General features: G+C 42.0%; 1 protein-coding gene across 2 annotated transcripts in view; it reads right to left on the bottom strand.

The window, feature by feature from the left end:
* Positions 1–21,064, bottom strand: part of jarid2b (jumonji and AT-rich interaction domain containing 2b) — a 458,793-nt gene that overhangs the window by 50,924 nt on the left and 386,805 nt on the right. For both annotated transcript variants that reach the window (XM_043719074.2, XM_043719075.2), the window contains one exon: positions 14,745–15,229. In XM_043719074.2, coding sequence (XP_043575009.2) covers positions 14,745–15,229 — 485 coding nt within the window. The remainder of the gene's footprint in view (positions 1–14,744; positions 15,230–21,064) is intronic.

Below are 21,064 nucleotides of genomic sequence, written 5' to 3'. Positions count from 1 at the left end.
TCTAGTAGCAGCTATTCCTACTTTAACCCATATTTATCACACAAGTACAAGTACTAGGTTGGGGAGAGGGAGGAAATAAATCCAACAAAGATTTTCAGGGCAACAGAATCTAGGTGGAATTTACTGCCATTGATGAGTTACACATTGATAAGTGCTCAAGTTACACAATTCAGAGACAATGCTGGGTTAACCTAAAAGAGGGGAGGTAGACCTCCTGCTGGATCTCCAGCTAGCAGGCAAAAGCCCTATCATCTCCGTCAATACCATTTCCACTAAATGTGAATTACTTATTTGTCCATATTCATAAGCAAATTTCTAAAAATGTTAATTTCACATGTTAAAGAATCTCAGGCTTTCCTAAACACTTTGAAGTCAATGAATAACAGTGACTTGCTATATAGCTAAAGAAACTGGCACTTTGTATCATGCAAATTCCCACCAAAAGCAAAAATGGCAATTGCCAATTGAGCTACCTTTTTTGGTGATGGTGGCTGAGAGAAAATTGTTGACTTGAACCCTGGGCAGAACACCTCTTTTTTTCAGAGCCATGAAATCTTTTGACATATAACAGAGGGAGCACACTAGCTTTTTACATATAACAGAGGGGGCACATAGGCTTGATATCTCATCCAAAAGTCAGCATCTCCAGCAGTGCAGAACTGCCTCAGAACTTCAGCAAATAGTCAGAACAGGCTTCATCTCTCCATTTGGAACCCAAAGTCTTTTGACTCTGAGATAAATGTTACCATAGAGGTAAATCTAATATTAAAGGTAAATCTAATACATGGATCATTTAATAAAACACAAATTATGAATATTTTAATTTTAATACTGCAAATGAATATATACTGAAATCAAAATAGACTCAGGATACAGGGAGCATCAATTGTGACTCAGCTGCCAACACAGTAATCAAGCTACTTTAAAATCTTCTAGGCTCAACAGTGAATTCAATTATTTCTAACCATGAACTTTGCCAAACAAATTCTCTTCACGATCCAGGCTGGCAAGCCATTGTAGTTGCTGCCAGTTTGCAGACTCGAGACAGCAAAAAGAGTCCCACTCAACTTAAACTGAGTTAAGGCCGGTATTCAGGAAATTGCACACCCTGGAACGTCCACCTACGTCTAGTTTGCAACAGTTAAATTCCATAACAAACATCCAAATCAGAACCAATCAAAATAAACATCTGGTTAAATGGAAGCCAGTACTGGCCCAGCTATTTCAGTGATTGCAGAACCAGTCTTTAACAAAATTCGCTCTGGACTCTAATCCTCAAATTTGGCACAACACCTCAGCTAGACTGCGAAGCTGTACTGGGGAACCTTTACAGACTAAGGGTAGAACTTCGGTTCTGGACCCTTATGAGAAGCAGCTGGTTCGGTTACCACTGATTGTGGTAAAACAGCTCAGGCCCAAGCTTTATGGGGTGAAATTTGTTGAGAAATATTCAACTATATTGCCTCAACATTTTTCAATTAGAAAATGGCTGCTTGAGTAAAGTCCTAATTAAATACCCAAAAGTTTTCCAGGAAGGTCTAGGGACTATTAAAGGAGCCAAGGCCATCTTGCACGTTGACCAGAAAGTAATTCCACTATTCTGCAAGGCCTGTCTTGTACCATTTGTCTTATAGGCAGAAGCAGAAATCAGAAGGCTAGAAAATGAAGGAAACATCAAATCAGTCTGGTTTGCAGAATGGGCAGCACCAGTCATAGAGTTTCTCGAGTTTAGCAGGTTGGCTTGCCTTTGGGGGGGGAGGGGGGGGGGGGGTAGGATTATAAACAAACAGTAAACTGCTGTCCACAGCTGGATAAATACCCAATCTCTCACAAAGTGGATTTAGATGCATTGCTGGCAGGGGGCTGTCCTTCACGAATCTGGACATGAGCCTGGTGTACTTGCAACTGCAGTAAGATACTATAATTAATACCCATAAAGGTTTGTACCAATATACAAGACTGCCATTTGAGGTATCGTCAGCCTGTTGTTGTGGTTCTGTTCGCCGAGCTGGGAATTTGTGTTGCAGACGTTTCATCCCCTGTCTAGGTGACATCCTCAGTGCTTGGGAGCCTCCTGTGAAGCGCTTCTGTGATCTTTCCTCCGGCATAAGCACATCGACCTGGACCCAATATACCGGCCACTGCAACGGACAGCTGGAACTGACAACCGGAAGCGGCAGATTCAAACCACTACAAATGCCGGAGGAAAGATCACAGAAGCGCTTCACAGGAGGCTCCCAAGCACTGAGGATGTCACCTAGATAGGGGACGAAACGTCTGCAACACAAATTCCAAGCTCGGCGAACAGAACCACAACAACAAGCACCTGAGCTACAAATCTTTTCACAAACTTTGTATCGTCAGCCTGTGCAATTTTTCAGAGGACAATGGAGAATATTTCAGAAGTGTACTCCAGGACGCCATTTATTCAGATACATGCTAATAAGACGAAAGACCAATAAGGAGCATTTAGAGAACTTGGACATAGTCCTTAGACATTTCTCCCAAGTGGGCATAGCCTTAGAAGGGAAAAATGTGTTCCTGGCACCCCGGTGGCCTACTTGGGCCACAGAGTTAAGTGGACTGAGTTACGCCAGTTAGAGGATCGCTTGAGGGCAATCAAAGGTGTTCCAGCTCCCACATCTTTACCGAAGCTTAGGTCTTTCCTTGGGCTAGTGAATTATTACGAAAAGTTCATATATAACCTGGCCTCCATCCTGGCAGCTTTGCATCAACTCTTCAGAAAGGGTCAACCTTGGAAATGGTTGTGTAGCCAAGCTATAGCTCTCATGGAAATGAAGAAAACAGCTTTCATACTTAAAGGTGTTGACACAATATGATCCCGAGAGAGAGATCTGGTATTCACCATACTGCATTGGCACTAGCTCATAGGTGGCCCAATGAAGAGGAACGCCCAATGCCAATGCATCCAGAGCTTTAGCTAATGCAGAGCGTAAACACGTCTAAAGAGAGTAGGAAGTCAGGAAGATCCACTAATATCTTTACGGACAGAACTTTGTAATAATTACAGACGGCAAACCCCTGATACGTCTACTTAAAGAGGACAAAGTAGTGCCACCCATAGCTTCAGGGCGAATTCAGCGGTAGGCACAAATACCCAAGTGCATTTTTTCCAAGTTGGAACATGTCACAAGTAGCACATACACCAGCAGTGGTACCATCACTAGAAGAGTCTGCAATGGTCTTCAATTTTCAGGACACACTTTCGGTCACAGCTGACAATAGCAGACTTTGGATGCAGAAAGACCCCGTACTGGCAAAACTGAAACAGCTGGTATTGATGGTGGAAACCAAAGGGCCATCGTGACCAGAATTGAAATCTCTTTGGACCTGGAGAGACCAGATCACAGTAGAGGACAGTGTATTATTATGAGGAGCAAGAATGATTGGCCCAAGCAAAGGGCACCACCAGATACTGGCTGAACTCCACCAGGATTATCCAAAAAAAATGTCGGTAGCCAGGATTGGACACTGACATAGCCAAATTCGTGGGACAGTGCCAGAGTACCACCAAAGACAAAAAAAAACACCAAACACAGCATTCCCATATTCAAGGGAATGGCCAAGTAAATATTGGACTTGGTTACACTTCAACTATGCAGTTTCTTTCATGGGCTCAATGTACTTATTCATTGTGGCTGGACATGCACAGAGTTCATTTGTCAAAGACAGGGACAACAGAAGAAAAACTGCATGCATCTTTTGCAATACACAGATTTACAGACGTGTTGGTCACAGATAATGGGTCATCATTTATCAGCAGGCATTTGAGTATTTCCTAAAATTGAACGGTATTAGTCACCTAAGGACAGCTCCATTCCATCCATCATCCAATGGTCTGGCAGAATGTGTAGGGTTAAAGAAGCAGGGTTAAAGAAACAGCTTATAGCTTCACTAGACACCAAACTGTCCCAGTTCCTATTTGATTACAGGACCATCCCTCATGGAACTACAGGAAATAGCTCCAGCAGAGTTGCTAATGGGGTGAAAACTTTGCATCAGTTTATATCTGATTTTCCCAGACCTGGGGAGGGAGAGGGTAAAACGGCATTAGGAACTCCAATGCCAGATACAAAACTCTACTAAATGAGACAAACAGTTTACTTCAGGGGATCAAGTTTAGTATAGGAACTATGGGGAATGGTCCTAGATGGATATGAAGCATGGTCAATGTGAGGTCAGGTCCAGCGACTTATAAAGTTAAGGTAAGTGCAACAGTCGAAGTCACCAGTTAGACTGAACACTCAGACTCCACATACATACAGCATATATACATTATTTAACTTGTGCAGAAGGGGAACAGCTCAATGCCCATGCCAGCTGTTCCACCAAAACAATAGAGAGCAGTTGCACTTGTACAGTGATACATCCAATTGAGTGCTCCTATGCTTTCAGCACTCCTTAATTTGCATAGATATTTACCAATCACAGACATGTTTTAGCAGGCTGTAAGGCAATGGGTAAGGCATGGATAAAGGCCAATTAACTCCCATCCAGCTTCTCTGAGTTGTCCAAGCGTAGCTGGCCCCTGCCCAGGGACTTTGTCATACACAACTGGGGTGGCACCAATCCATCTGCTATTAGATAAAAGGCAGATTTGCTTGCACAAGAATTTCATTGTAGGTGCTAAACATGAGTTTCATAGGAGCAAGAACAGACTAGAAGTGAGGTTTAACTCTTTAAGGGCCAGTGTTCCTTTAAAGTTTCCACATGGTCCCAAGCACATGGACCGCACAAAAGCTGCAAACTCACCAACAATATGAAAACAAAATGCACCTGGCTCCTCTACTGCCTTTCAAACCATTCCGGAAACCATGGATCCTCCCTCTCCATCAAACGTTGAAGACACCTCAATTGGAGATGGGCACAGCAGATGTCATCGCTTCGACAGCCTGAAGAGGAGAACTAATTTCTTCTAAGACGCTCCAGGAGCAAGAGGCGAGATACTGTACATTACACGCGACCAGTATCAGAGGCAGAATTAGAGGAATCTTAGCCGGTGTTAAAACACCGCAGGAGGGACTACAAGAAAAAACACAGCCTATATCCTCAGGCTCAGAGGGGGAGGGATAGAGTGATTGTAAAGAGGTCAGCCAGGTGGAACTCATAGAATGAATTCCCTGAATCAGGCTGTTAGTCTGGTCCAATGAGAAAGCCTTGGCTGACAGAGATGCACAGGCTCTGAGGGACATGGATCAGTGCCAAAAACACTCAGCATGTAAATAAATGGTGACGTGATGACGGGATACTGGTCGCTATGAGGTTATTTCACACCCAACCACCCCCACTTTCATGATTGGCTTTAAATATTATTCATCATACAGCACTAAAGTCATAGATTCATACAGCACGCAAACAGACCCTTCGGTCCAACCAATTCATGTCGAACATAATCCCAAACTAAATTAGTCTCACCTGCCTGCTCTTGGCCCATATCCAAACCTTTCCTATTCATGTATCTATCCAAATGTCATTTAAACATTATAATTATACGTGCATCCACCACTTACTCAGGACATTCATGCAACATGCGAACCACCCACCCTCTATGTAAAAGATTTGCCTCATGTCTTTTTTAAATCTCTCTCCTTCCCTTAAAAAGTGGACCCCCTAGTCTTGAAATCTTCCATCTCAGGGAAAAGACAATTACTATTAACTCCATTTTCAAAATTCTTGTATATTCTGGAATTTACATTCTGTCAAATAACATTTTGCTTATTATCAGATGAATAATTGTATCTTTATTACAATCAGTAACATTCCCTTTGCCTTTTGTTCTAGGGGACCTTTCTCAATTAATGTCTTCCAGTCTCTCCTATAACCCAAACACTGCCTTTTGTTCTTCTTCCACGTTCCCCTTTTCACTGACATAAAACTCAGCATACTTCCACACTTCCTTCAATTCTAAAGTTTATTTGACTGAAAACACTGACTATTTCTTTCTTCACACTTGCTGTCAGACCTGCTGAGTACTTTCAGCACTGTTTTTACTTCACATTTCCAGCAGCTGCAGTATCTTGCTTTTAATAAACCAGGCTACATGCTGCACACAGATAACATTAAAGTGATTGATGCAATTTATAATAGTGGCAGCACTACTTAACCACAAAGCTGATAATGGTCTTCTGTGGTTAGCCAAATCATGAAACTGTGGTTTTCAGAAAAAAAACAGATTAAAAGTAATAATACTTTTAAAAATAAACCAGATGGACTGTTATTACGTCAACACTTCTAATAAGTCATTCCTTGGATGCAAAATGTTTTGACATCAAGAGTATGAAGATGCTATATTGACAAAATTTGATTTTTTAAAAAAACTTTGCAGTGTTAAGTTACTTTAGGTGAAAACATATTGTTATAGGCGAACCTTTTCAGATTCTACATACATTACATTTTTATGTTAGCTTTACAAAATTGAATCTCTTTTCATTCCAATGTATGTAGTCATTTCTTCTAAAGCACGATATCCTGTGCAATCCTGCAGTGTATAAGAATCACCCAATACAAATAACACTGAAGTGTTGGTGATGGGATCGCGTTATCGCCAACACGTTTTAAAGGTTTCTGCTTTAGAAACAGCATCCCCTATTCGTCAATCACGTTACAGCAAATTCGCATTGACAAAATGCACGCTAAAGCAGAACAACCTGTATTCCTATATCTGTGCTGGATAAGTCTGCTTGAATTCAAATTACCTAGCTCGCAATCAGTTTAAACAGAATATTCAAGTAGAAATCTTGCTGTTAAGTTAGACAACCAAATTTTATAGCCAAAAGTCTGACAAGGAAATTGTTGATTGCAAATGGTGCAGTGCTTACAATACTATTATCAGTCCATAAATTGTCAATTTCTGAACAATTAATAAACTGAAAAACTGTAAACATCATGAACTTCAGAAAATGCAGACAGAATTTTGATTGTTTATTCATTTTGTTAAAGTACCAAATACTAGCTGATTGCTTGTGAACTAGATCACTAAGTGCCAGATATGTTGCCCAATTTTAAAGCAGGAATTCACAGAGTACCAGAGCTCACAATGCCAGTTCATTGTCCAACTGACATCTACACATGCAAACCTTCCAAAGCAGTTGGAGGGCATGCAAGCAGGAATGGAAATGCTAACTAGTTTCACAAACACATATTACAGATATAATAACAAAGCTTGCTTTTCTGATTCCAAAAGTTAGCTATATGATAGCTTTACCATTGAGCCAGCAACAGCAAGAGGTGTGGCACAGGTAGCAGTACGAATATGTGAGAAAGTAAGTGAAAATGATGTTTGACATTCAGAAATGGTCAATACTAGTAATTCCGATTAGGAGACTGAATGATTGTAAAAGAGCTTATAATTTTCTACTTTTCAAATGGGATACTTGGATGAAGTCAAAAGCCAACAGACTGGCAGAAAACCACATCAATAAACTGCAAAGTTTCTCCATCTTTCTGGAACTAGTGACAACACCAATTCTAAAGCAGCAGACAAACCATTCTCATGTTGAGATTTAGGTTAGAATTATTCTTCATTCTTGCTAAGCAACTTTCCATTCATGATCATCACACAAGTTAGAAACCAGAAAGGCCTAAAACACAAACTGCTAAATTGGAATTATTTCTACTTGAGGGCTCAACTTCTAAGGTAATTAGCATTTTTGCACAAATTATTTCTATAGCTAATGGGAACGAGGAGAAATAATACACAAAATCTAAGTACCTTTTTGTATAACTACACTAATGGCTTACAGAAGGGAAGATGAAAGAAGGAAAAGGTGCCAAAAGTTGGTGGACGGTGCAGGTACCAAAAAGTATTAAGACAAAATTGAGAAGAAATGGGTTACTTGAGCATCAGTGCAATTGTAATTTTCACTTTACACAGTAGAATGTTAGGGAGTCAATGCTGCAGCTATCTGGAGGCACGAACATCTCTCTTTTACACAAGGGTTGTAAAATTAATCTTCCCTCCCCAAAAGAACTCAAGACAGAATATTTCTTAATTCACTGGCATGCTCATTGCTCTTGGTACAAACTGATGAGATCATTAGATATTCAGCAGGCTTACTTTTATATGTCCAAGAGACTCAACGTGGACATAGCCAACCTCTAGGATACAAGGTGGGTAGAGGCGGGTTCACTAAAAGAAAAGGTCTACATGCTTTATTGTCTGAGAAAGGGCGCTAATGAGCCCAGAGAGCACAGAGTCAGCTTCACTGTTAAGAGATTCCATCGCACTAAGCAACAGGGGAACCTGCGCATCAACATCTTCAATATGTCCCAGCCAGACCTTATGCAACTGTTCTCAAAGGCTTTTGAGAGAGAAATCAGCGCCTCGCAACACGGAGACCCCACCACAGAGAAGTGGGAAATCTCGCGGAATACCATGTACCACACATCCCGGAGTATCTTTGGGAAGACGACCTGCAAGACACATGACTGGTTTGAGACTGAGGCAACCAAGATGACCCCTATCATTGAAGCCAGGCGTGTCACCCAAGCAGAGTACAAGCGGTCAGCTAGCAGGAAGAACCTGCAGATTCTCAGGGCTGCCAGGAACAAGGCTCAGCAGACTGCCAGGCATTGCACTAACAAGTACTGGACACAGTTAAGTGAGGAAATTCAGATGGCTGCTATAATGGGGAACATTAGGGGAAAATACACAAGCATCAAGGCGGCACGAGGACCAACTCAGAGCAAGACAGCCCTCCTCAAATCCTTTACTGGGGAAATAATCACAGAAAATGGCCAGCAGATGGAGAGGTGGGTTGAACACAACTTGGATATCTACTCCAGAGTAACAGTGCAGCTTCCGAGCTAAAAGATCAACACTACACATGATCTCCTCCCTTCAACAACTGCATAAGTGCAGAGAACAGAAAATGCCTCTGTATCTCGCTTTCATCGACCTGATCAAGGCACTCAACCTGGTCAGCAGAAACAGCCTTTTCAAAGTTCTCCTGAATATCGACTGCCCACCGAAACTGCTGAGCATGTAACATGAAGGGGACAGTGCAGTTCAACAGCAGCTGAGAGTCTTTGACATCGACAGCGGCGTTAAACAAGGCTGCATCCTCGCTCCCACACCCTTTGGGAATTTTTTTTGTTATGCTCCTGAAACATGCCTTTGGCACCGCAACAAAGGGGATTTACTTACACACTACATCAGATGGCAGGCTCTTCAACCTGGCCTGTGTTAGAGCCAAGACAAAAGTAACCGCAACATTCATGAAGGACATGCTGTTTGCCGATGATGCTGCAGTTGCAACACATATCCAGCAGGAACTCCAGTTACTGACAGATCGCATCTCTCATGCTTGTAAGGATTTTGGGCTGATTATCAGTCTGAAGATGATGAGCGCCCTGGGACAGGACACAGAGGCACTACCGGTCATCACCATCGACGACTACAAACTCAATGTCGTCCATCAGTTTATGTATTTTGGCTTGTCCCTCAGTGACAGCCTCTCTGGACAGAGGGATCAATAAGAGGAGCAGGAAAGCAGCCTCAACCTTTGCTCGCCTCACGATACGAGTATGGACAAATCCCAAGCTGACAATGAAGACGAAAATGTCAGTCTACAATGCCTGCATCATAAGCACACTGCTGTACGGCAGTGAAACGTGAGCTACATATGCCAGACAGGAGAGAAGACTGAACACCTTCCATTTGAGGAGTATCAGCCATATCCTAGGTATATCCTGGTAAGACAAAGAGTGTCCAAAGCAGCGGTTCTATCTCGGGCTGGCCTTCCCAGCACTTAGTCTCTGCTGTCTGAGCAGAGTGCGTGTTGGCTGTGCCATGTCCACTGCATGGAGTATGGCCTGATCCCAAAGGATATCCTCTATGGAGAGCTTGCATCCGGGAAGAGACCCACAGGGTGTCCCCAGCTGCGCTACAAGGACGTCTGCATGAGGGACATGAAGGTGCTTGATATCATTACGGAGTTCTGGAAAAGGCTTGCAGCTAACCACACGAGATGGAGAAGTACCCTGAACCAACACCTCAAAACGGGAAAAAAAGCTAGTGAGCGCTGCAGCAGACAGATGTGACCGGGACTGTCACTCCAGCATTGGTCTCTTCAGTCACAAGCAATGTTGCTTCAGGGAAGCAGAAAGCCAAAACAACGAGGATGCAACCTATGGTCAGCCATGACCGAAAGGGGGCTCACTCACTTTTATACAAGAACTGTTTCTTCGCTGCCAAAAATGCAGCCAAATTATGCTTTGTGTTGAAAGGTGAGAGTAAGTGTTATACAGGAGAATAGTCACCAGCACCGAAATGAGCAAAAGAGGTGCATGTAGTGCTTCTGAAACAGCACAAAAGAGCAGGGTCTGCAGCTTCGCAAACAGGGTGTGTGTGTGTGCGTGCGTGCGTGCGTGTGGTGTGCGGTCAGCAGCTTCATTAACAGAAAAGCACACCTTCATAAGAGAACAGTATCAGTGGGAGATAAAATAAAATCCAGCAGCAGGAAAGTCCCTTCAATCAGTTTCTACCTGCCAGAGCCCCGAAGTCCATGCCACTGAAATACAGGCAGCTGCACAGAGGGTATTTTTTTTCCATGTAACCTTTGATCAAGACACATTATAACAGCTAGAACAGTTAGAAAATTCAGTTCTTAAATATTTAACAAAGTAATTAAGTAGATAGAGATGACTGGACAAGCAATGTACTGCAGCTGCAGTAGGTGGAAGCTGGTGGATACCAGTGCAATCCACAGTGACCACATCTGCAGCAAGTAATGGCTGTACAATGAACTGGAATCCAAGCTGCAGACTGGTAAAGTATCAGGAACAGGAGAGGAACCAGGACGCTATTCCAGGTTCAGTCACATCCCTTAAATTAATCACATCACATCTGAACTACAATCAGGGACACAACGGTGTAACCATGAGTGAGACAGCATTGCAGTTCCAGAATTTGCTGTTTTAATCAGGGGTTTTGATCCCAAAGTGGATAAGGGCATAGACTGTGATAAGACTACAGCATCTTGGTACAGCACATCATTCATGTGAGAGGTGAAAAGAAAAAGGAAAATAGTAATAGGAATAGTAGAGTTAGGGAAATAAATACAATTCTCTTCAGCAAAGGCAGAGTGCAAAACACTGTTTCTGACCTGGTGCCAAGGTTCAGGACAGCATTGGTGGACTGTGGAGGAACTTACGAGTGGAAGGGGAAGGGGAAGGATTCAATTCCATGTGAGTACTAACCACATAGGTTTGACGAGAAAAAAGGTTCTGCTGAGGGAAAACCCCTGACTATAAACAGCAAATCTGAATTCTGAAACTCCATTGCTGTCTCACTCATGGTTACACAAGCAACTCAGAAGATTTCTGAAGAAGGGCTTATGCCCGAAACGTCGATTCTCCTGCTCCTTGGATGCTGCCTAACCTGCTGCGCTTTTCCAGCAACACATTTTTCAGCTCTGATCTCCAGCATCTGCAGTCCTCACTTTCACCAAGCAACTCAGAGCTAAGTAGAGCCACAGAGGTAATAATCACCAGACTACTACGTGATGCAAGTGCATATTAGAACAGGACAATTAAGAATAGAGGGGTATCAAGGGAATCGGCATGCGGCAATAGCATGAGGGAAGAGAGCTGTTTTGTCGAGGCGGGCTTCATTTGAACCAATGTCCTGGCAAATTAGTTAATTAGGGCTTCAAACTAATTAGTGGGAGAGAGGGTTTAATTGAAGCGAAGTTTAAAAAAATCAAAATGAAACTAGAGCACAGTAGTACAGGGCAGTAAAGAGGCGAATGAAAATCAAAGTGCAACAGGAAGGGTATAAAACATATGTGAAAGAGTGCAATAGGATTTAGAACTAGAGAGAGAAATAATGGTAAAAAGTCAAAACTTAAGGCTCATCATCTAAATGCATGTAGAACTTGGAATGAAATAGGTGTGACTGCGCAACTAAAAATTAAGTTGGTAGCAATTATTCAGATGCAGTTGTAGGATGACAAGGACTAGGAACTCAATATTCAAGGGTATTTAACATTCATGAAGAATGCACAAGGAGGATTTAAGGTCGCATTCTCAGAATGGAAGGCATCAGTGCAGCAGTGTAGATCATGTTATGGAAATCATTTGGGTGAAAATAACGAATAGTGAAGGAAAGATGACACAGGTGGCAGCTGTCAAGAGGCCCCTGAAGAGTTGCCTCACTGTAGGACGAAGCACAAATCAGGAAATAATGGAGGCTTGTAAGAATTGTCACGGATGATTTTAATCTGCATATTGACTGGACACGACTAACATAGAAGGTGAATTCACAGAATGCATAAAGGGTAGTATCTGAGAGCAATACATTGCACAACCTTGGGACAGGCTATTTTAGATTTAGTTATGTGGAATTAACAGATTTGGGTAGTTAGGTGTTCTCTAGGGGAGCAATCACAAGATGGTAGAACGTCAAATTTAGTTTGACAGACAGTGATTCAGGGCTAAATCTAGTGTCTTTAACTTTAACAAGAAAATTACATAGGAACGGAGAAAGGGTTGTCAAAAGTGGGCTGGGGAAAATATGCCCAATGGTCAGTAGCTGCAGAGATAAAGACGACGTTGTTTGAAACATTCCGGAACTCACTTGATTCCAGGCGGGTTCTAGTGGGTTGGAAAAACACTCATGGAACTTGTCTGTTCAAGAAGGGAAAAAGAGGCAGAAAACAAGAACCTACAGGCCAGTTCTTGGATCATTATTAAGAAGAGCAGGACCAGGTCTGAATGGGATGCTCTTTGGAGGGTCAGTAAAGATTAGATAGGTCAAATGGCCTCTTTCTGCATTGTAGGGATTCTATGACTCTTAATTAGTACAGGGTCAACAACATTAAAAAAAATAAATGCACAGCTCTCAGATCGGGTGCGAAAGAAACAGGTTTGAATTCATGGACATTGGCACCTTTACCTAATCCTTTGTCTACCTTACTCATTTTTTTGTCTTTCTGGGCTCAATTTCCAGCTATTGTTTGCTCCTTATCCTCCCCGCTCACGTCATCCAATCTTCACTAACTTTTCCCTAGCCACAATCAGTTCGCAAAACTTTAACTCTGCTTTCTCTCCACAGATGTTGCCAGACCTGCTGAGGTGTCCAAGAAATTTCTATTTTTGTTTCTGAGGGCATTTTCAGGATAGTATTGTGTAACTAGTAGTGTGCCACAAGGATCAATGTTGTGGCCACATATGTATTGACTTTAAGAGAAAAGTGAATGTACTATAGCCAAGTTTATGGATGACACAAAGGTAGGTGGGAAGACAAGTGGTGAGGATGACAAGAAAATCTGCAGAGGGATGCAGATAGTTTAAGAAAGCGGGCAAAAGCTTAGCCCTCTTGAGTTCTGGAATATTGTGTTGAAATGTGAAGCTATGCACTTTTGTAGGAAGAGGTGGTGGTGAATATTATTTAAATGGAGGGAAAGACTGCAGAAAGCTACAAGTAGTTCTTCTATAACATGATGGTTGCATTCTCATATAACCCCGTGTTATACAAAAGTCGCACTTTAGAAACAGCACTTGAAGTGTTGCCAATGTAATTGCGTTACAGCCAGCGCACATTTTAGAAGTTTGTGCTGTACAAACAGCATCCCCAATTCATCGATCGCATTACAGCAAATTCGCATTAACGAAACACATATTATAGCAGAACGATATGTACAGATCAGAGGGATTTGGGAGTCCTCACCATGAATTCACAACCAGCTAGCATCCAAGTGAGTAATAGGCAAGGCAAATGAAATATCACTTTATTTCAAAGGGATTGGAATATCTAAGTAGGGAAGTTTTGTTAAAATTGTGCAAGGCGCTAGTTGGACCACAGCTGCAACACTGAACAGTTTTAGGTCTCCGATCTAAGGAAAGAAATTCTGGCATTGGAGGCAGTCCAGAGAAGGTTCACTAAGCTGATACCAGGTATGGAGAGAGTTTTGAGGATAGGTTGAGTAACTTGAGTTTACAACTAATGGCATTCAGAAGAATGACAGGCAACCTCACTGAAATATACAAGATGCTGAGAGGACTCGTCAGGGTAGATGCAAAAAGGTTATTTCTCCTTGTTGCAGAGCCTATGACCAGAACGCTTAACCTTAGAATAAGGGAGTGCACATTTAAGTTAGAGATGAGAAGGAATTTCTCTCTCAGTTGTGAATCTGTGCAATTTTTTTCCTACAGAGGATTGTTGAGACTGGGTCATTAAGTACCTTCAAGACTGAGATGAACAAATTTTTAATCAATCAGTAAGAGAATCAAAGATTATGAGGAAAAAACAGGCAAGTGGAGCTGAAGATGATCAGATCTGGCACGATCACATTGAATGGCTGAGCAGACTCGATGGATTGAATGGCCTACGTTTTATGTCCTTATATAGACATCGGTATTAAATATCAGCATTAAATGTCATCTTGAATATGTTCCAAAGCAAGACATCAACTAATTCTGAATTTTCCAGCCATACCACTAATGTTTTTCTAGAAAAGCATCACAGATTTTGTCAATTTCATTAATGCTAATGCAATGTTTGTTACTGTTATTTACAAGGACATGATCGTCAGAGGATGCTAATGAACCTAACTTGATTAAATGGATAACTATTCTCTTGAAACATTCAGTTTGTGATAACAAAGGGAGGGACAGGATTAGGTGTCAGCATACCTTCAGTTTATAAATGTCAATCATGTGCAGTGACCTCTTGCATTATAATGCAAATGATTTAGGATGCAGATTTTTGTGAATGTACACACCTTATATATACACTTGTACAAATCACTGAGAACTTCGTCATCTTCACTCTCCTTCTTTTCCTGAGCAAACAATCGCCGCCTGCCTGTTTTCAATTCAGTGTCTATTTCTTTAAGCTTATTCCGGAAGCCATTTTTATGCACCACACCATTTACCAGCCCATTTTTTGGCTCAAACCTGGGCAGTGACTGAGACTTGTACGTGCTGTCCGAATGTGCTTCCAAGGGCCCTTTCCTCTTCTCCAGGTTCTCTTTTTCCATCAATACCTCTTTCTCCAGCTTCTTGTGCTCTTCCTGGGAAAGGGAGTCATAGGAGAGTAGGAACTGACAGTAGGCCTCTTGCAACTTGGCCAGCCTGTCCTGTGCAGTTTTAGGAATTCGCAGCATGTCTGCTAACTTATTCCACTTCTTGAGGTCAGTCACTTGTTGCATGCCGCCCATGTCATTGATCAGCTGATAAAACCGGGCCAAGTCCAGCTCACATCCTCCTACAACAGAGAACCATATCAACGTGTGAATGTTCAACGTCAGTGCAACTATATTTGAAATAACATCTGTGAAAAGGTCGGTGAAAGGTTATTCAACTTGATAAGTTAAATATTGTATATCACCATCAAATCAATACTACACTGGTAATTTTGCCTTTAATTATAGTCGGTTTTACTAGTAACAATTATGTCTAATCACAATTAAAGGTTGATTGTAAAATAAACAACTTATTAGATTTCTTTTGGGGTGCATTATACTCCCAGAACTACCATCTATAATAAAAACACAAGGATAATGTTTAATCATGAATTGTATTTCATATGAAATTCTAGCATACATTTGTATACAGGCTAGGATACAAACTACACCTTAGGAGGAAAAATTCTGGAAACAGTTCCTGCCTCTCCTCCATTTAAATATATATTCGTCAGTTAAAAGTCACCTAAAATATACACAGCAGTGTGCCATCATATCAGATCCTCTAATCATATTGAGAGCTGGGCACAGCAGTGCCAGATGGTATTTAACTCTGATGCACTTTGGAAGAATAAACAAGATTAGGAAGTATTTAATGAATGGCAGGACACTGAGTAGATTACAAGAACAGAGGGATCGTGGGGTAAATATTCACAGATCCCAAAAGTCAGTAAACATAAGCTGCCAGAGGAAGTGCTGGAGGCTAGTACAATTGCAACATTTAAAAGGCATCAGGATGGGTATATGAATAGGAAGGCTTTGGAGGGATATGGGCCAGGTGCTAGCAGGTGGGACTAGATTGGGTTGGGGGGAGTGCACGCACAGCTGAGTTGTAAAGATTATGAGGGGTACGACAGGGTGGATAGAGAGCAGCTGTTCCCCTCGGTCGAGGAGTCAATCACAAGAGGGCAGTTTTTGGGTAAGGGGCAGGAGATTCAGAGGGGATTTTGGAAAAAAACATTTTCATTCGGCATATGGGGGGAATCTGGAGTGCACTTAGGATTGCTGTGGAGGCCAGAAACCTTACAACCATTAGAAAAATACTCAGATGAGCACTTCAAATACTGTAACATTCAAGGATATTGGACAAGTACAGGAAATTGGGATACAGCGCACCTTTAGTGGTTGTTATATCAGTGTAAACTAGTTGGACCAAAGGCTCTGTTTCCTTGCTACATGACTCTATGAATCTACGTACATAGTCATATAGATTCATACAGCACAGAAAGGCCCTTTGGCCCAACTAGTTCATGCTGACTAAGTTTCAAAAAGTAAAGTAGTCCCATTTGCCTTATGTTCCTCTAAACCTTTCTTATTCATGTACCTATCCAAATGTCTTTTAAATGGACGGTACAGTGGCTCAGTGGTTAGCACTGCTGCCTCACAGTGACACAGACCCGGATTCGATTCCAGCCTCAGGCGACCGTGTGTGTGGAGTTTGCACATGCTCTCCATGTCTGCTGGGTTTCCTCCCACACTCCAAAGATGTGCAGGTTAGGTGAATTGGCCATGCTAAATTACCCACAGTGTCCAGGGATGTGCATGTAAGGTGTATTAGTCAGGGGACATGTAGAGTAATAGAGTAGGGGAATGGGTCTGAATGGGATACTCTTTGGAGGATCGGTGTGGACTTCTTGGACCAAAGGGCCTGTTTCCACATTGCAGGAATTCTATAAAATGTTGTAAATGTAGATGCATCTACCACTTCCTCTGGCAGTTGCATACACTAGCCACCCTGTGTGGAAAAAGTTGCCGCTCAGGTCCCGATTAAATATTTCTCCTCTTAATCTTAATATGTCACCTAGTTTTGAACTCCCCATTCTAGGGAAAAGACTTTTGCTATTCATCTTATCTATGCCCTCCACGATTTTATAAACCTTTTGCGGTCACCCCTCAACCTCCTATGCTCTCGTAAAAGAAAGTTCCAGCCGAGTCAGCCTTTTCTTATTACTCAAACCCTCCAGTCCTGGCAACATCTTGGAAAATCTTTTCTGAATCCTCTCCGATTTAACAATGTCCTTGTTTGGCAGGACCACCAGAACTGTACATAATACTCCAAAAGTTAACAAAAACTCAACACATTAAATATTATTCATGGCCTGACGCTAGCCTAAGAATTGATCAAGATCTGGTATTTAGGGGGATCTGTACCACTGGATGCATATACATTGAAAATTTAGCAGTATGAAGTAATTTTTATTTCATATGGACATTAAACACAAGCGCAAATCAAGTGTTACAATCTGTATCGAATTTAAAGCAGATTGAGACTTCATGCTGTAACTTCAAGGCTGTATTTCACAGAATAACATAGGAACCGCTCACTGTGCAGTAATTCTACAGCTGTAATTTAAACACACATATTGTCAGGGAACAAACTGGATAGTAAAGCTCTTAAAATATGTCTTTAATGCTTGTAAAAGATTTTAGAAAAAAAACTAAGACAAACAAATTGTTGAACTTGAAATAGTGAAATTGTTGCAGCTTTCATAACATAGCGGTAGCATACTTACTTAGTGGCAAACGCACTACCAGCCATTAATCAGTCATCACTGGAACATAACTGTAAATTGAGAAAGTTGAGCAAACTAGATTGCATTTCCAGAGAACTGTGGCAGATCTAAGAGGCCAAAATCCCCCCTTTGTGTTGTATACTTATATACAAGAGTGTGAAAATTAAGCAGCAACTCCACAAGGGTCTTGGACCTCTGTGAAACAAAGCAAGCTTATTAACCAGATTGAAAAATCATTATTCTGTGTAGAATCTGAACCTCAAAACATGAATACAATGTCAAATCAAATAAAGGAACATAATACATAGGCCAAAAATAAATGAATGTTCAGACGTGGCTTCTTCACTAGATAGCCAGTGGACAGGATCATAGGATGCAGAATTAATAATCAAAGGTCAAAGTGTCATACAACTGATGTATACATTGAACAAACCTAGATGGCTGTTAAGTTTTTAATCTCTTAGAATGGGGTTGCAGGCGCACATACACACACTTTTACACACTATTTCACACATTCCTCCCCACCCTCCGTCTCTCACAGGTATATATTCAGTCACACTTGTGTATACACTCTATCAAGCACACGCGCACATTCAGATACTCCCATACACATATAAGTCTATGGGGTGAATTTGTATTTTTCAGATACATTGTATTTTGTTCAAAAAGCACCTAATCCGGTGCGAGGGCGGTGGGGGGGAACGAGAGAGAGAGATAGCAAGTGTGAGAGAGAGCGAGACAGTAAGTGCAAGACGAGAGAGAGAGGGAGAGACAGCAAGTGCAAGAGAGAGACACAGACAGAGACAGAGAGAGCACACGCACGCGACAGAGAAACAAAAAGACAGAGCAAGAGCACGAGAGAGAGAGCAAGCAAGAGTGCTAGAAAGAGTGTGAGAATGCCAGAGAGAGAGCACACGCTAGAGACAGCACGAGTGCCACAACACCAGGGAGAGCGCGAGCGAGCCTGCAAGAGAGACAGGGGCAGAGAGAGAGAGCAAGAGACAGAAGCAACAAGAGAGAGAGTGCCAGCGAGCAAGTGAACACGAACGAGAGAGCACCAGAGAGAATGACAGTGAGAGAGAGAATGATGGGGACGAAGAGAGAAGGATACAGAGGGAGGATAAATGGCACACAGGAAAAAAGGGATGGGGACACAAAGGTGATGCACATAGAGAGAGGGAGGAGAGGCAAAAGAGGGAAACAGAATAACTGACGTAGAGATTCATGCAAGGACAGCGTATGAGAAACGGGGGGGGGGGGGGGGGGGGGGGGGGAAGAAAAGGATGAACAGCACCCAAGGACAAAGCAACTGATGTAGAAATAAATACACATCTGATCAGATAGATATGGGTCTTACAATATTGCATGCTTCCAGACAGGAAATAGTAGAGGCTCTGATCGCAAACTTTCAAACACTTGTGCATGCTGTGCAACATCAACCAATCCACAAATGCACCATGCAGTTAAATACTTTAAAATGGCCTACTGAACCCATTTGGAAGTCAAGTAAGTTAAAACAGCTGAATGTCAGATGAAATTTCATGCATATAAATCGATAGACAATACATTGTCTGGAACATTAGTAAGTGCCATATATTGAAGTATTACAAAGGTATACACAGAAGACAAATAGGAAGTCAGATATACAAGTCTAAAATGACAATTTAGAAACTACGTAATGTACGCTGGATACTCAATCTTATCAAGCAGCCACAGAAAACAAAGACAATTAAATCAATGATAAATGATTGCTTAGGACGCAGCAGGTTTAGAAGGTGCTGTCTGTAAAGGGTTCCTAAGAGTTTTAAATTTGTTTTGAGAGTACACTGCGGTCACAGTGGTGGATGGGGTGCCAATCAAGCAGGTTGTTCTGATCTGAGTGGCACTGAGCTTCACGTTAGGGCAGCATGGTGACTCAGTGGTTAGCACTGCTGCCTCACAGCACCTGGAACCCAGTTTCAATTCCACCCTCAGGAGACTGCTTGTGTGGACTTTGCACATTCTACCTGTGTCTGCATGGGTTTCCATCAGGTGCTCCGGCTTTCTCCCACAGTCCAAAGATGTACAAGTTAGGTGGATTGACCATACTAAATTACCCATCGTGTTCAGGGATGCGTAGGTTAGATGTGTCAGCCATGGAAGATGCAGGGACACAGGGACAGTGTAGGCGTATCCTCTTCAGAGGATTGGTGTGGACTTGTTGGGCTGAATGACCTGTTCTCACACTGTAGGGATTATAAATTAGTCCTGTTGAATTACACTCATCTAAGCAAATGAAAAGTATTCTATCAAACTTTTGATTGACTTACAGTTGACACTACAGCTTCAAATCATCAGCTAGTTAGTCACTACAAAATTTGCAAGTTCTGACCTGTCTTTTAATTCATTCATGGGATACGTGCGTCATTGATTGGGCTACCAATGATTGTTGATCCCTCGTTGGCCTTGATAATGTAGTGGTGAATTGCTGTCTTGAACTCATGCAGAAAATTTGTTTAGGTGCACCCCTAAGGCTTTGGGAACTGAGTTCCAAAACAATGATGAAACGTTAAACATTTCCATAGTGGCTTGGAAGAAAACTTGCAGCTGATGATATTTCCATCCTTGTCCTTCTAGATGGTAATGGACAAGGGTTTGGAAGGTAGTGCCTAAGGAGCCTTGGTGAATTCTGCATTGTGTCTTATTGATGGTATTCATTGCTACAATATCTATACAGCATTTCTGGTTAAGATTTTTGCCAATGGTAGCCCCCTAGGAACATTACACAAGCACTGATGTATGCGGACACGATCTGTCTCATTACTACATTTTCTACTTCATTGTCCAAGGAGTCACAAATGACACTGAACACAGGTACTACAATTAAAGCGAGCATCCCCATTTTTGGCCTTCTGATGGAGAGAAAGTCTTTGGTAAATCAGCTCAAGACAACTGAACCTAGAACACTACAGCATCCTCAGGATTTCCTGTAATGATGTCCTCAGATTTGATACTTGACCTCTAATGACACCAACCAGTGGATATTCACCCCTCCCTGATTCTTACTGACTCAGTTTTACTAGGGGTCCCAGATCCCACACTTTTAAATGTTGCCTTGACATCAGGGGATATCACTCTTACATCATCTCCAGAATTCAGCAGTTCGATCCATGTTTAGATCAAGGCTGTATTGTGGTCGAGAACCCAGATTGTGCATCAGTGAGCTGATTATTATTGGGCAAGTGCTAGTTGAAAGCACTTTGATTATGCCTTACATAATTTTGCTATTTATCAAGAGTAAACTGAGAGGCACAAATTGGCCATTTTGGATATCTTGCTTGGTATGTTCAGGACATACCCGGGCAA

Source organism: Chiloscyllium plagiosum, unplaced genomic scaffold, assembly GCF_037043375.1.
Source record: "Chiloscyllium plagiosum isolate Xiang-an unplaced genomic scaffold, Cpla_swu_hap1 HiC_scaffold_34, whole genome shotgun sequence".
Taxonomy (NCBI): domain Eukaryota; kingdom Metazoa; phylum Chordata; class Chondrichthyes; order Orectolobiformes; family Hemiscylliidae; genus Chiloscyllium; species Chiloscyllium plagiosum.
Note: the sequence above shows the minus strand (reverse complement) of the source record. Positions and strands in the feature narration are given on the sequence as shown.